Raw genomic sequence first — 17,927 nt, 5'->3', positions numbered from 1 at the left:
TCACTGTTCTCTATGCCAGCTTTCATAGACAGTCTTCAGCAGTTCATTACTTAGTAACTTGTTAGAGTGTTGACATTTCTTCATTTAAAGTAGGCTAGTGTAAGGTATTACAATTTGGACTGTCTTATTGGGGGTTTGATGGAGGTTTGATATCACTTTGGTCTCTCAGTGTTCAGCAAACAGCCTGCTACAGAATGTTACCTTGGTCTGGTAGCCTCTACAAGAAGTATTTTAATGTGACTTCAGGTACAAATGAACTTTGCAGTAATTATAAAGTTGTCTTTTGTGTATGTTGCATATTCTTAGCTGGCTAAGCTAGCTGTTGATGGTCAGTAAATACCTATAAACCATTCTAGCCGATTGTTAAATGTCAATGTTACCTTTTCAATTTCTACATCCAATACAAGATCAGATGTGTGGCCGTTGAAGCTTTGGAGTTGTTTAAAGGAAGCTTTGACAAGTGTAGACTGTGTAATGACAGTAATATAACAAATTACTTTTGCTATTGAGTAATTAGTAATGTAATTATTTTTTCAAAATTAATATATGCAGACTTCGTGATTGAATTTTGGCCTACTGTACTTGCCGTATAGTCTTGGGCACACAGGTTTCTTGCATGCATTCTCATCCGAGAATGCAATGAAGGAACAGCCTCTGCTGTCCTGACAATGACCCACTTTCTGCATTGGGCTCTTTAAATAAACATACAGTAAATACCAAGTTGGCAGATACTCAGAACATGGTTTACACTGAAAGTTGGGCAAAAATATAGCTCATTGGACATCCCAACAATGATCCAACCTACATTTTATTTTTGTGTCCAAACAATGTAGAAGATGGCTTTATCAATTATATTAATATATCCAATAAATATTGTGTCACTTTATTGATTAAATGAAGAAGTAGCACATGAAATAATTGTTCTGTTTGGAAACTCCTTTTTATTGGTTCATCTTTAGCCAGGAGGGTAGCAGCAGCCACACCACACCAAGAGGAACAAAGAAACAAAATCAAAAGACAAACGACAACAACAACATTGGTGCTCTTCATCTCCCCTGACCACTGTAAAATAAATACTGCACTCATCAACACCATCCTCATGATTATTGTTACCGCCATTGTTGCAACCATTCAAATAAATATCCATGAAGCAATACCAGCAGTGAAACAGAAAGTGTGAAATGCATATTGTTCCATATATAATATATTCATTTTAGATAGATTTCTATATATATTTGTTCCATATACTCTCCTTAAATTCTTTTACAACATACAAGATGCCAATTTGTACCAAAAGCGATGCTTGCTAAGACACAAGAGGAGAAGTTTACTGGTTATAGTGGCAGCCTGCATACGTACAGCATCACACAGGTTCCTGACACGAGCTCCGGTCCTGAGGGAAGAATGTCGGAAACGTTTGGAAATGTTTATGGGAAGTCTTGGAATTAAAAGATTTATATATTGGAACGCTTTATCTGTACACACAGATACACACAGCATAGCAGAAGTGAGGTATGGAAATAATGACTGCTGTATTGAGTCTGGTTTCTGACTGCACCAAGCTGCAAATCATCCAAAACAAAAATGTTTTTTTTTTTTTTTTTACTTGCCCTTTATGAGACAACTTGATAAAACAAAATGTCTGAAGGGACACCAATCGAATATATACAGTTTAAGACATCATCTCTTACTAAATTTCCTTTGAAAAATCACTTAAAATGAGAATCATCGGAAGTCAGTTTGCATTGTGCTCCCTACCCCCCCTTGTGCCACTCTGTGTGTATCTGCAGTACATACAAAACATCACATACTAAAGAGGTTATGATTGGACAACTGTCACTGTAAATATTTTAAAGCTACTCTGAACACAGATGAAACATAAGTAGTTAAAAAACAATTTCCTCTGCAACTTCATCCAGCTCACATAGAAAACAATCCGTGTACAAATGTTCCTCAAGTCGTCTCCCCAAGCACCAAGATCTGACTGAAGTGATCCAGCCATTGTAGAGGAGACTGTGTGTGTGTGTGTGTGTGTGTGTGTGTGTGTGTGTGTGTGTGTGTGTGTCTGTGTAGAACCAATCTGAGACCATGACCACAGTAATGCAGTTAAATTTGAAAAGTTTATGTTCACATTATTGTTTTCAAACACCACAACAATAGAAATGTGTTTGTTTCCTCTATCAGGCAGACCGGATGAACCAGCAGCGTCTGCACATGGCCGCCAAGTGGTTTTCTGCTGCTTTTGAAGCATTGTTTGTCATTCACAGAGCATGCATGCAGGATAGAATGTGCCAGCGAATTATCAAAAATGGCTCCCATGACCAAGCATACATCAGCATTTTTGAAAAGCTCAGTTTCTTCTTTTGTCTACATGACAACACGGGAGTGGCATCTTCCAACGTATCCACTTGTTCTGCTGTGGGTAGTCGAAAGCACTTGATGAAAAGTGAACATGTAGGAAAAATAAAGTTTTCAAATTCATCTGCCTTAATGTGGACATAGTGTCAGCCTAGGTGATTTGCATTAACATGTGTCAATTACATAGATTATTTTTGGTTGCCAATACTAATAATAATAATAATAATAATAATAATAATAATAATAATAATAAGTCATAGGTAACACTAAAAGTGGAGAAAGTTGCAACATTAAAAAAGGGAGAAAAAAAACATATTTAAATTGAGCGTGTCCTCCACAGTTGCCAACCTGTCTATCAAAGTGAAACCTTTGATGAGCACAGAAACATTTGGGGCAACATTCACACACCCTGAAAGCAAACAGCAGAAACACATTAAAACTAGTAAAACGTTTCTTATGACTCTTCACTAAGTCGTGTTTTACTTGTGTCATGATGTTCTATAAATGACAACCAAACCGTAAGGCGTGAATGTGAGTACATGTGAGTAAAGAATAACTTTGGTTGGTGAATAGCCTTTTTTAACTTAGCTTTCTTTGACATTTTTGTCAACTTTTTACATCGTAGAGTAATTCTGTCAACCTGCAAACCCTTTATAATCCTTAAGGCCTCAGTATGATTCAAACATACTTGTTGGTCCAACATGTCGTCCGACTACATCTAAAGGCAAAGGTGTTTATACCATGTAGAGCATACTGTATGAATCACAGTTAATCATAAAAATCGAACGCATCCACAGACTTCAATAAATGAAGAAATTAAAAAAGAATTAAAAATAGACCTTGAGAGAAGTTCAAACCCTGTCTACGTCCACACCTGTGCACCACATGATTGTCTGACTGTCTATAGAAATATGATTTGATACAGCTTCTAAATTTGGCCATCAGAAAAGGGGTTTAAGGCGCTTTTAGAAGAACCGCTAAGCACTTCCTTTGAAGCATATTGAGGCCTTTTATTTGTATAAAGTATACCAGTGATCACAGCTGCACTGATGTTATACATCTGAGAAACATTGTTTGACAAATCCTGATTTTGTTCACTTTCGGGCCAGCAAAAAGAACAGGGAAGCTTAGCTTTTGGGGGTTGATGGTAAATATGTATTTGTTGTCAAAAAAGTTATAATACTGTGCTATACTAAGGGATGTGGTGATGAATTGCTGTTACAACATTTTCTTAAGTCCTTATTCAGTGTTTGCTGTCTGAGTTGCCCCAAAAGTTCCTGAATTGATCATAAGTGGACTGTAAATAAGTAAATGTTCATTATAATGGAAAAACAGCCGTAATAATATCAATCTCATAGAAACAAAATAAAGCAGAATAAAAATAGTTATACAGTTAATAGCCCATATTTACATATAAAAATATAGCAAAGTAACATTTAACAAATCAGGTCAGTGTGTGTTTGTGTGTCTGTGCTTAGGTGACGCACCCTGACACACATACACACACACAGAAAAGCCCATATGCATCCACACATGAACACACCCACGCACACTTAAAAACATGTACACGCATACACTCTAGCGTACACACACGTGCACACACCTGATGCTGTGTGTATGTTGATTTTTATCAGCTTTGAATCCTTCCTTCCTGAAAAAGACATGCACTGTTGTTGTATTTATGTTTTACATTACATTTTGAACTATGTACCTGAAGTGCTGAATAAGTTCAGTAGAAGCATTGAAAGTCCTTTTTAACCAAAAAAAAAAAAAGGAAGTCACACTGCTAATTTTTTTAGAGCATGAATGGTCTCCATTTGACTTAATGGCGACGTCAACATCCTCTCTTTCCTTCCCTCCATCCAGCCTTTCTCTTTCCTCCCAGCATCCCTCTCTCCCCATCAGCTGTCTATCTGCCAAACACCACAACTCCACTCATCCTGTCCCCTCACATCCCTCCCTCCCATGCTCCATTCTTCTCCGGCCCATTAAGAGCTATCATGAAGCTAATTGCCTGTTTGATCAACTCTCTATGGACCAGGAACTGGAGGCTTTTAGCCCTCTGAGCGTAAGAGGAGAGACGGACAAGGCAGGAGGAATATATGGGTGTGTGGGGAAAAATGTTCTCAGCTGGCTTTCGCTGGTTGGGTTATGTTGAAATTGTTTTTTTCTCTTGTTATGTTGTAATTTCAAAAGAGACAATGAGAGGAGAAAAAAAACATCCATTTTTACATGTCTGTGCCATTTGCTAGAAGATTTTATTTTATTTTATGTTCAGTATGGAGGACTATCTTCCACACTTGAGCTTCTGGGAAGAGGTGTCTAACTCAGACTGCTGGGATATTCAAAGGTCATCAAAGCTGCATAACTCGATTTGTTGGAGAGGGATGTGCACAGCTCCACCACCATCAAAATACCCTGACACTTGAGCCAATAGCCTGAGTAAGAGGGAGACACAAAAATGGTTCAGAGAAAAGAGCATTTGATTTGAGGATGGGAGGAGCGTGGATTAAATGTGGTACGTGAGGAGAGAAGGATGGAGGTGGGGGCAGTGAAGGAGGTCGGTCAGAGGAGGGAGGTTGGCGACAGACTGACTTCGGGAGGAAACCCGACCAGACCCTCAGAGCTCTACTGAAGCAGCACTGCTAAAAATAAGACAAGGGAGGGTTCTTCTGCTGACAAAACAACATACACACAGGCTCTACATACACAGGTTGTTGTACAGTAGGAGGACACACACAGACACACACACACGCTGCCTGGTCACAATGGATGCACCCTAACTCTGGTTAAATAATCCCCCATTCAGCTCTAGGCTGCTGGGGAAAACATTGTCCATCTACCTCACAGTGCTTTTCCTTTACAAATGAGCTTAATAGCATTGAGATTCTCTCAGTTTGTACAGTGCATGGTCCCTTTTTTTGGTGTCAAACTGTTGTTGTAACTGTTGTTACAGGTGTGTTACAAGTGTCTTTGTTTTCACTTTATGCCTTGGTGCTTTTCTCAGACTCCCAGTCTGATAATCGCTACGGCACAGCGTTGGTTTCTCATTTCATTATCTTCAACCTTTTGTGGAGTTTTCTGAATGTCCTTGTGGTTGAAGTCCTCAATCTCCCATGTTTCTTCTGATTCTCTCTTTCTAGAAGACAGAAACTCTATTGGCATAGGCCAAACACATCGCCACAGGCGTCTTTCCTTCCTGATTTGGTCCATCCCCCGTCTGTGTGCTCTGTGCATTCTCTTTGCAAAGGGAGGAGGAAGGAGGTTCAACAATAAATAAATGGATTTTAAGACGTCCAGATTACACCACAAAATGAGAGAGAGAGAGAGAGAGAGAGAGAGAGAGAGAGAGAGAGAGAATTTCTGAATGGAAGTCTTGGTTAAGGTTGAAGGGCAGTCCAGCAAAGCACGACAGCTTCTTCTTTTTCAGGACAAGTTTTTGTGTTTAGGCATGAAGTCTCCAACATGAACAGGCACAGTAAAGCTTTGGTCCCTCCTGAGCTGGAGAAGAAGTAAATTCAAGGTACATTAGGTGAACAACACTTCACGGTTGGTTGGTTGGTTGGTTGGTTGGTTGGCTTGTCATATGTAGGTAGGTGGGTCACAATGGCATTGTCGTCACAATGTCAGCTGTGGCACTGTTGGCGACAGCGTTGCTTTGGCGACGGCGATGGGGAAATAGATTTACCTGGCCCCCATCCAGGCCTGTCATAACGGCTTCTCCAGGGCCTTGCTACGGAGTGAGGGATGACCAGGGTTAGGGTTGGTTGCGGAAATCTTGCGGCACACAGTGTTGGTGTTGCTGCACCTGCAGCCGGGGCGCGTGGCACGGTCGTGGGCACACTGGCACATGGCAAGGCACAGCCTGGCAGGGGGGTAGCAGCAGAGGCAAGGCAGACAGAGCGCCAGCAGCCCCATCGTGCCCCAGCGGGCACAGGCGTGGGCTGGAGCACAAGAGCATGGCCGGTCAGCACAGTTATCCTCATCATCCTGGGCGGAGCAGTGGTAGAACAGGCCTTTAACACAGCACAAACAGGTGCCATACTCCACGGCGCTTTCGGCAGAACATAGACAGCGTTGTCCACAGGCCCAACAGGAAGGCAGGCGGCGGGGGGCGCAGCACTCTTGGCACTTACAGCGACCACACCGCTCACAGATGAATAAATGAAGTCCCTGCTCAGCCTCGTCCTCTGTCAGGCCTTTACCCAAAGAAACATCAGGCTTGAGTTCTCCTTTAGGTTGAGAACGAACCACTGAACCTAAGCCAGAGTGAGATGGTGTCAAACCTGCCAGTAGCCGCTGGTCTGAGGTGGCACTGGTCCGAGACATGGAGGAGCTTATGGTACTGGAACGGCTCAGGTGGGACAGGTGAGCGTGCTGCTGCTGACTTTGGCTGCGGGGCAGGGCTGAGCGAAAGGAAGGCTGGGGGTGATGGGAGAATACTCCATGAGGGTAACGATCTTCATGGGCGTAGAAAAATCCGGACTGGGATGCCGGTTCCAGTGCCACAGGCCTCTCCACATAGTCATTGTTGGCCCGGATGGCACGTATCTGGTCGAGCGACAGCACTGGGACCTGCTGGAGGTCCAGCCCGTCCAGCTCCCCGCCGAAGGAATGAGCAAGGTCCATCCTGGTGAGCCAGACAGGGTGGCACCAGGGCTGCAGGCCGGGGCTGGGGCAAAGTGCTCCCAACTCTCACGGCACATCAGATAAACCTGCAAAAACACAGAGAAAGGAAGCGATAGTGATTAGTTGACCTGCTACCTTTTTAGTGATTCTATTGTCTTATCACACAAGCCTGTTATTATACAGACAAATGCAAGTTTTGCAAAGGCAAGTAGGGCTGGGTATTGTTTGAAACCTTGCAAACCTTGAAGTCACAAGCCTTTTCATGTCATTGTAAGGTTACAGCACTGAGGAAATTTACCAGACAAAGCACATTTATGTCATGTAATCGTACATGCCATGTAGTTATGATTAACATAATTATAATTTATTAATTATTCAGTGTAAATTGGCATAAAATGTGGTCCCACCTTAATTTATAACCTTTTTTTAAATAACTTATTTTGTTGTTCAAAGCACAAAGATATTCCATTATCAATAATAGAAACCCAGAAAAGCTTGATTTCATTTTGGAATTATATTTTCCAAAATGATTCAAGTGATGACTTGACTATCAAAGTTGTTATTAGTTAATTTTCTGTCAATCAAATAATCAGCTAATCAGCTTCAGTACTAAATGAAAGATGCATCTAACCAGAGCACAGAAAGTAGCTTTGCTTTCTTCAACTCTAAAGTTATAATCTGAAACATTTTCATCTAGTCTTAATTTTATTTAGTTCAAATGATATGATACAAGAAATATTCAGTCTATGTTCTGTGTTCACTGTTCCATGAAATATTTTCCATTTGCTGAACTAAACACATCCTCTGGTGCACAGGAACTGATGTGTTTTGTTTCTGGTCTGTTTAAAATAAACGGAAAAAGATTTGCCTAGTTAGTATGTGAACCAAAGCCACAATGACTGGACACAAAGTAGTACCACCTACAGAAAGTGAAAAACCACAGCATCATAGTCACACCAACTGTTTGATTAACTTTGTGGTTTACAACTTTTTAAGTTTTCTTTTGAACAGTGGAAACAAATTGAAATGGAGCTCAGGCAGAACAAATGCAACAGAAAGGTTAGAAATTGTAGCATCTGACCAAACAATCACGGAGTCACTGGTTTGTGTTTATAACATTATTATAAAAGTTTTTATCTGATATTGAGCAAGACCCTTCAGAACTGTTTTACCAACAAATATTCAAAAATATTCAAAATCAAACTAATTAATACATTTTGCTTGATTTTTGGCAGAAAGGGAACACCACATTACATACAGCAAATAGCCTTCATGTTATTTCCCAAATATTTAAGCAGCACTTGATCAAATATGGATTTTGGCAGCACAGTCTCCACACAGCCATCAGCCATGTCATCATGACCGCTGAGGTTCTCCACTGCTCAGGCTAACGCTATTATTAGCCTGCCAGAGCCAGATAGATGCGACCATGAGGTCCACACTGTAATTTAGCATCTGTTGAACACAGCTGCTGCTGCCACGGAGGAAACCCACCTGCAGACAGAGAGGCTGGCAGCATGGCCAAACGGAAAGACTAGAGGAACTGTAAAGTCACAGGTTTAATTCCAAAACAAATTCAAAAGCTTTACAAAAATGCTCAAGTATGAAAAACTCTTTGTGGATTGTTTTTCATTGGAAAGTATGTGGATTATCTGCAGTAACCGGGACATTGTTTCCGGAAAGATGTTGGCTTTTTGAAATATTTCTCTTGAGGTCTCGCAGACTCATATCTCAAAACCGTAGGCCTTAAAACTAAAAATATCTCAGTGGTTACACTGTTTTAGCTGTTGAGAAAAATCATCAGATTTCGGAATTTGTTTTGAGGCACCCTTAATGTGGTGGATTTTGCTTGTTTGTCCCACCTCAGCAACACCAAGGCTTCCCGCTTTTTGGCCAAATCTGGGTTTTCTGGCTTCAGTAAGTGATAAAAATGGGCAGTAAAGCCAATCTCCAGGCGTTCAAACAATAATAATTGGTACAATGTTCTTGTTTTTCTGCAGATTAATTATTATTGTTATATTAAAAGAAATCTCAGTTTCAGAAAATTATGACATGAGATAGCAAATAGTGCGTAGTGTATTCATTGTAATGATGGGTAAGACTGCAACTAAATGCTTAAAAGATAAATATAAATTTGCTTACGAGTGCAGTTAATGTATGAGCAAAAAAGGCTAAATTAAATAAAAGGTCTGAGTCTAGTTGAATGTGCAGCTGATTTGATTTACTGCTCAGGCATCAGATGAGCCCTGAGAGAAAATACAGAACAGAAAAAAAAAAAATGCGCTCAATATCTACTGCTTGCTTTGGAAGGAAAATGTTTCTTTTATATTTCTGTGTATAATAAAGACAGTAGAAACCCTCCACAACCAACATGTACAAATACTGTACACACATATATACACACACATACACACTCCGCTATACATACACAAAGAAACTGCAGTCTTGCCAAGACAGCTAAGGGGGAGAAATAGCTGGCTTGCTCCTCACATGGTGCCAGTCCTCTCAGAGAGTAATGAGGCCAAATGGAAATGCATTTAAAGCAGCTCAGATCATGAGATTAGATGGAGGAGGGAGGTAAGAGCGAGCAGCAGCAACTAACCATAGGCCACGTGCATGTGAATACAGAATCATAATCATAATAATCACCATTATGCGTTACCACCACCCTTTTTTAAGAAGTGGTTGAATGGATAGACCATTGTGAATCTTTTGGGTGTCAGTATGCTTCAGCTGTTTGTCGGATTGTAGAACAGCATTTAAATTAAACCTAGTCGGAACCACACATCGTACAGACTATTTTCTTTGGACCATAACCCAACCTTGAGTGTGTGTTGATCTGTTGGGTCTAAGCAGATTCATTTTTCCTTGCTTCCTGTTAAGCTGGAATTATTGTCCTGCAAAGGTACAAGTACTGTATATGTCTGCTGATCTATGCAGAGATAGGCGTGCTGGGCAATCAAAGGTTCACAGATGAGCCAACGTGCACACTTCCAAGTTTTTTTCCGGCAACATGTTGGGCAAACCCTATGTGTCATTCAAGCCGATTCTTTGATCAACTTTCTGTTAAAACGGGTTAAAAATGGAAAAAGAAAAAACAGCCTTGCAAAAGTCTCTGAACAACATCTCTGCATGTTTGCTCATATGCAGCCCAGAGAAGCATTTTCCAGCCCTTCATCATAGCTAATGTGCCACTGATGAATTGCAGAATCGGTTTACCTTTTTGCTGTTAATTGCTACTGGTTCACCCTGTCAGCGAAAAACGACCTCCACCACACAGGAAGTTATACATATCATAATACCAGGGTAGTTTGTATGTGCAGCAGTGACCACCTGTGTAGCAGCAGAGACGGAAACACAAACTTTGCATCATCAACCAAAAATTCCCTAAAAGTTAGCCCCTAGTTAGCCCCTGTTGCAATGTCTGCATGCTTGGATACCACATCAGCAGCAGAAACCACACAAAGGTTTCCTAAACAGATGGATGAGTGATATGGTTAACAACATGGTATGCTATGTTGTGATTAATGTGCAAAATCCCCTTAAAATAATGAAATTGATGTTTCTTGTAATGGGGGGGGGCTGCAACTAATGATCATTTTCATAGTGTACATTATGTAATGTACTTATCATTTTCTTGATTATTCAAGTAATCATTTGATCTATAAAGTACAAAACAAGTACATGTCCTAAGTCCCAAACCCAAATGCTGTATATATAAGAAAAATTGTGGTCCACTGTTATATGTGACATCAAACAAAACTCTTCACCTGTGTAAAACAAATTTGCTCAGAATCACCATTGGCCACATCATTTTATCAAATTTCATATCACCAGACGATTTCATTGAAGCCATATTAATGATCACATCCTATTATTGCCCCGTTCTGTGCAGTTAAATACAGAAAGTAGAAAAATGGCCTCAGAAAAATGCAGTGCAAAAGCAATAGGAGAGGAGATTGGGGATGTGGATGAAACCCAAGAATGCCAATCCATCACTGGGAAGGAAGGAGAGGTGATTAGCAAGCCGGACTGTAAAACAAAAATAAAAACAATACAAAAAGCTCTTCCTGTCCTTCAGGCTTTCAGAGGAGAGTCTTGTAAACAAATTGTGGCAGTCTGAGCATAAAGGTGCTCTACCCTCCAGCACCTTTGTGTATCTATCACTCAGTCCCCTCCTTCCAGAGGTCCAGCTATAAAGGAGCAGATAAGAAGGCCTAGGTTGGTTAGATGAGGATGCATTTTCAAATTAGTCCGAGGAGAGAGGAGAAGTCCTGGTGACTAATCTCATCAGGCAGAGCGGTGGCCGCGGCTCTCTCATACTCTGCCCGCCTATCAGCCCATCTAATTGTTAAAAAGAAGAGGCCTGCCGTCCATTTCCATGACCTCATATTTACTTACTGGTTGAACCAACCACTTCCAGCCCCCCCCCACCCAACCCCAACAAGGCAAAAAATACTGAGTCACAACAAAAAGTTAGAGACTGTGGCAACTATGATGGAAAAATGTAGTGGAGCATCCCTTCAAGTTCAACTTAAATTCTAAACTCAAGCAGTATGAACAAATGTAGAATTTTGGGTTTTGGACTGTTGTTTAGACAATATACAAGATTTCGAGACATCACCTCGAGCTGTGAGAACATTTAATGTGCATTTTTGAAAACTTTTTTCTGACATTTTATTGACCAAGAAAAGAAATGTCTGATTAATCCATATTAAAAACATATTTGCAGCTGTTCCACCAACATCCATCCAAATCTCAGCCTATTTCACTATAGAAATCCTTCACTGTAACCCTCAACTTAGTAGTTGTGACCTAAATGACCAGCGCTATATTTTTCCCACAATGGCAGGCAAGGAGTTATACACTTGAGAAAGCTTCCCAATATTTTACATTCATTTTTATTTTGAACATTATTTCTAGCATGCTCTGGTTGCACCCGCACATGACCTCAATTGAATACACTGATTGGCCACACTGAGGGTTACACTTGTTTTGGGCGGTGATGCTCAGTCTGGCTCTGCTGGGGAGTGTCTGTTATCAACCCTCTGGCAACAACAGCTGGGAAGAGAGCTGTTTGTGTGTGTGTATGGGTGTGTGTGTGTTAGTGTTTGAGGATGGTGTAGGGCGGGGCAGGCAGCACCCTCCCCTCTCACATTACAAGTTAAGCTGAGGGCAGTGTGTGTTTTTTAAGTCACATGAAGTTTCCCTGTGGAGTTTTAGACCTCCAGTAGTGCCATGGAGCTGTTTTTCTATGATTGGGTCCATGTTTTGTTTATCTCAAGCGTGTGCACAAGGACGCACATGCACACTTGAGTAACGCAATACACAGTCCAACCAATGGTGTCACACTATTCCACCGATCAACAGGTGGTGGTAACACGTCAACATGTGCTGCAATGCACCAATAAAGACAGGGAAGAAGAAGGCTGCAAGCTAATGAACCTGGATGTACACATTAATGGATTTTTAAAAAGTTTTATGAGGAATGAAATGCACTCGACACTGAGTGTTTTGATGAGTAACGCTGAATGTAAACACCCAGGAAATACTTTTGCAGTGCATCTTTTGAATTTGTGTCTGGGGAAATGTAAACCACAGCAAGATAGTGATGATAATATGGTTTCATCTGCATAGAAAGAGAAACTATGTCCATCCACTTTGACTGTGTTTGAGCACCAAGCATCATCAATTTCCAGTCCATTTCCTCTCAACCTGCGCTCTTTCAGCTCCAAACACGGTCTGCCCATCAGGTGCTTGAGCAGGAATGTTAATGGACCAGGTCTCTGTTAAGATGTAGGCACAACAGTTTCTGATTGTCCATTGTTGGCCAGCCCAAATCCCGTTTCGTCCAGCCCAGTCCTCAGCCAGGAGCAGCCTTAAATCCAGGCTGGTCCAGAAGGGCTCCTATCTGGCGCAACTGCTGTGCTGGCACTAATCCCGTCTGGTCGATCTGGCTGAGTGGATCGTCTCTTGGTTCGCTGCTCTTAAATCCGAACCCAACTCTTCCTTTGCCGATGACAGTGGATATTTCTGTCATAGGTAATACGTGTTTAGGTAGTTTTGAAGGAGCTAGCCTTTCCGCTGCAGCATCTGAACCCACAGCCCGTGCCATAGTCAAAATCTCCTGAATCCAGTCAATTTGAACAATTTTGGCTTAGCCCTTTAAAAATGAAACCCTGTCATTATTCAATGAGAGATTGTGTGAGGATTCTGTGTAGCTGACTTCCCAAACATGGTTTCCATGGCTATATCTTCAGATAGAGGGGTGGAGTGTGCAAAAACCACTGATGTTACTTTTGTAGTTACCCTCCCAAACTAAAAATGTTTGCATGTTTAGAATTTTCCGTGTTTCTCAAATATTTTACGTTATGATTTAAAAAAAAGAACCTGACAGCACCCTGAGGAATGATATGCATTGCTGTGTTCATAAAATAAAACTTTCTCATCAAATACTCTGGTGTTCTGGTAAATTTAGCTTCTATATCATCAGCCATAAAATTCTAACCTTATATATTTAGATCACATGCATTCCTTATCACTGATGTTCGCACAAATGTGAAGGTGGTTTAGGGGAAACTTCAGGGGAAGCACGTTTATGACTAAAACTGAACCAACATGGCCAGCAGCACAATGAGTGTTTTATTTAGTAGACAATCCATCTGGCTCAGACGAGAAAGGATGGGAGAGGCATCCATCCCCTCTGTCTCTCTCTGAAAGTAGACGCTAATGTCAATTTGACTTCATACATTTGGTTTCTCTTAAGCTACTACTGTTAATGAATTTCCCAAACATTGCATGTGTAAAATGTAAAAATGAATGTCAATGAAACAAAACAAATAGAGAGCGAAACAGTCACATAGAGAGAGAGAGAGAGCTGGTATTTCAAGAGGCTGTCAGTGGTAACCTGAGGATGGACCTCTGTGCTCAGGGAGTATCAGTAATGACTGAGCCTCTGCCCTGGGACACACACACACACAGACACACAGTCCTTCTCCATCACTCTTTTCCACAAAAACACACACTATACATTCTCTGCTGCCCAATCATTTACACCGGCAAGTTTTAACTGATGCTCTTGTCTGCAGTGTAGCTGTTGGCATTCATGCTTCCCACCAAAACACAAGTATGGAATTGTCTTAACAATCTATGGATTGAGTTCCCTTAAAAAGGCTTTAAGCGTATTAGAAAGTCCAAAATACTCTCTCTTGACTGATATAAGTAGCAGTATTTTTTTTATTCAATTGCTAGATGTTAGGAGATGGTATACACCTAAAAAGCAAATGTTTTTCAGGTAAAAAAAAAAAAGAGTTTCAGGTAGTCCCATCACACCTCCAACAAACACTGTTACTTCTTGCTACAGTAGCTAGGAAACTCATTGTCTCATAATAAGAGTGCTGGTTATAGCAATAAATCCTAAATTAACTTAATCCATTTGTCCATTTATGCCACTTATCTGGGTCCAGGTCCGAGTCCTTCAGTTAATCAGATATATAATTCGGAATTATTGTGCTGGGAAGAACTGAAAAATAATTCTAGGCTATATTGTCCCTACTAGTGCTGGGTATCCTTGATTGATAGCAGTAGAAATAGTATCAACATTTCTACAGTCAAACAATACCTGCATTTGAACCTTTAAGTACCCATATCTAGAAAAAAATGTGTATGGTTTTTGGTTGAAGCCAAGCGCCACCTCCGATTTAATGCAACATGTGACTGGCCCACTACAGCAGTCACAGCAGCTATAGCCTGCAGTTACATACAGTCTGTGGGGTCGAGTTTGGGGTTGACAGATTAGCGTGCAAAATCTTTAAAAGTATGGGTGTCTGATAAAAATGAATGCATTCAATGTGGAAGGATTTTTTTTCGAGAAGATGGGAATACGGGTACGTGGTAAAGAACGATAGCAAACTTTCGGGTTGACAGCTGCACTGTGTTTGCTATGAATGAATTGAAATTTTAATTAATTAAATACTATTGAAATACTATTAGTATTAGTATTATTATTATGGTACTTCTTACTCACTCTACTGGTTTTCCATCATACTTTCATACATTAGCCAGTATGGCTGTGAAACAGGTATTAAATTGAATAAATGGTATTAAAATGCTTGTAAAGGGTTTTTAATTTAACTTGGTAAACCATGCAAGAAACCCTGTCTCTTCTTTCTCTCCTTAACCATCATTGCTAATGCTTATTGTACCCAATTGTTCTTCTGTGTCAAATAAATCTGAAACTAGGTGAGAACCACCAGAATGTAATAGTTTAGAATGGCAATGGAAATTAGCAAAGCATCAACAGAAGAAAAGGGCCAAACAGAAGTGTAACTGTATAAAAAGGAATTATTATTTCAAATTTAGTTTGAGTAAATGAATGAGTGCTAACACAAAAACATCCATTTGTCAGTGGGTCACTTGTCCACATTCACTGTGGTGAAACTCATGGCTATCAGCACATTAACTTGTTGTTGGTCTTCTGGCAATGCTTTTTGGTGGCTGACTAAAGAGCTGATCACCTTTCAAGTAACACATAAAAACTCTCTGATTCAAATGTCAAAAGTAAAGAGAAACCTTTAAACTGTGCTGATCCCTCGTCTGTCCGCTGACTCCCTAACTTCCGCTGAGTCTGGACTCGACCTCCTGATGGTCGATTGAGTTTAATGGACAGAGCAACGCTGCATCTCTCACCGGTGACATCATGGTTTCAGGCTATTTTAAAACTGACTGCAGTGACCCTTCGCCTTGGAATGAGGAGGGGTTGCCCTCTCCTCTTCTTCTCCTCTCTCCTCCCTTCTTCTCATTTCTCTCCCTATCCTCTCACATCCTCTCCTCCCCTCACATCACCTTCACCGCCTCCCGTCGCTCTCCCCTTTCATCCCTTCTCTGCTGTCCTGTCCTTTACTCCCTTTACTTTTCTTGCTTTTCTTTGCTTTTTGGCCTTTGTTGTTTTCTTTTTGTGTCCCCTCCCTCTCTCTCTTTCCAAAGTTTTAAAGATATTCTTTCAGGAGAACATGCATAAGCTCTTGTAAGAAATAATACTTGACAAGTGCTGCTCAGCAGTGACCATCACAGTAAATGAATAACCAACAAGTAGTGTGAAGCAACACATCTGCTTATTTTTCAACCGAGAAGATCAATATTAATTTAATCTGTGTGCATTCAGTGAGCCCAAGACCACACTCCCTCTAAGAAATACTTGACAAGATACCAAAAGCACTATATTTCATAGAATGTTTAATAATTTAACTCTTCTGTTACATATTCTGTTAATTTTATCTGCTTGCATGATGGTAAATGTAGTTTCAAAGCCAGTGCCAGAGTATAATTGTGGCAAAGAAACGCTAACTCAAAGGGTTGACACAAGAAACTTTGCCTACAAACCTGAAAGAGTCCTTCAGTTCTGTCTTATTAAATCAGAATAACACTGTTAAGATAACAGGCTTACTAGTTTTTCAGTCTACTTCCTCACAATTGAGTGTATGAACATTTTAGTTCAATTGTTTAAACTAATCCTATTAATTTGTAGTTTATCATCTGTTTTAATACATTATACTGTACAATACACTGTTTAATCCTGCTTACTGATTCTTTTTTATCGTCATTCAGTGTAACATTAAAAATTATGTATGAGATTTAAAACATTTAATATAGCAGAAACAGCTATTTGCTATGTAAAGATATAGTGGTTTCCTGAGCAGTGAATGATGTCCTGCTCCCTTTGCCTTTGTTGCTATCCCAGCCTCTCTGTGCTTTTATTTTACAAATCTGGTCTGGCTGCACGTGCATGTTAGTGCATTTTAGTACCTCCATTTCCAAATGAGCACAGCGACTGAAACTGATGTTTTGGTTGATTGTGGGTGAATGTTGTTGGTGAACAGTGGAAAGACTAATAAAGGTGGTTTTATTTTGTTTCTGTCTACCGTTTTTTGTCTATGGGGTCTGGTCACTAGTGATATGTTTGTTTCTGGTTAAACAGAAGTTCTGTCTTTGTAGGGAAAAATGTTCTTTGGACGTACTTTGATGGGGGCATTTGTCCCCAAGGATTATCTAATGTTACATGGCAGTTTTGTAGATATTTTCTTATCTAACTCTATTAATGTTTTGGGTTTTTTGACCAAACCAAAGTTGGTGATTGTTGGAACAGTGGAAAGATGAACAGAGACGGTTTTGGTTCAAAACATTTGTTTCTGCCCAGTTTGAAGTGTGTTTTCCGATTATCTGCTACTGTTTTTGTCAATGGAGCGTGGTCAGCTGTAGGGCCCGTTATTTTGGTCTGTGATGCTGGTGCTGTAGTGTGACTTCTAGTGGCAAGTGAATTTCATATATATAACCCTTTAATAATCCATCAACATGTAAACAGTATTTTGATTTGAACAACTTTTTGGTAGTTTTAATTTAGTAATGCATCATATTTGATGAGCATTAGTGACATGTAGTAAACCAGCCCAGTATGTGAATGTAAAAGGAGAAAAAGTGTAAAATAGTCAATGAAATCAAATCAAAGAAAAAGAGAAGTTATGTATAACTGTATTTTTGCACATTTAAAGCAGCAGTTTTTCATAAGGTCAAAACATTTGACTACAATGCTGCCAGCTTTTTTGGGTGTATGACTGTGTGTGTGTGACTTGTCAGGCACTAAGACCCAGGGGCCTTCCTCCTGATGCCCTCAGGGAGCACAGCAGGATTGAATGACAATAAACTGGATGAGATACCGGATGTGCCGAATCTGACCCCAACGGAAAGACTGAAATAGACACTGCAGACCAGCAAGTCCAGGCAGGGGGGGAGAGGCGGGGGAGAACAAGGGGGGAGGGAGGGAAAGAGGAAGGAAAGAGGCAGTGAATGAGTGAGGGATGGTGATACTAATAACGATAAAAATGAAAGTCGTGGAGCCAGATGTGGAGAGAGAGATAAGAAAGTCAAAACAAGCTATGGTTAAG

At 40.5% G+C, this 17,927-nt stretch overlaps 1 protein-coding gene across 1 annotated transcript in view; it reads right to left on the bottom strand.

Annotated features, from left to right (window-relative positions):
• Positions 1-918: 918 nt before the first annotated feature.
• The window catches only part of LOC127364645 (protein sprouty homolog 3), a 21,889-nt gene continuing 4,880 nt past the window's right edge, over positions 919-17,927 (bottom strand). Inside the window, exon 2 of the mRNA XM_051402317.1 lies at positions 919-7,073. Within this exon, the coding sequence (XP_051258277.1) occupies positions 6,067-6,987 (921 nt within the window). The 5' untranslated portion in view covers positions 6,988-7,073 and the 3' untranslated portion in view covers positions 919-6,066. The remainder of the gene's footprint in view (positions 7,074-17,927) is intronic.

The sequence above is a fragment of the Dicentrarchus labrax genome, unplaced genomic scaffold (assembly GCF_905237075.1).
Source record: "Dicentrarchus labrax unplaced genomic scaffold, dlabrax2021, whole genome shotgun sequence".
Lineage (NCBI taxonomy): Eukaryota > Metazoa > Chordata > Actinopteri > Moronidae > Dicentrarchus > Dicentrarchus labrax.
This window is presented reverse-complemented; position numbering and strand designations above follow the sequence as displayed.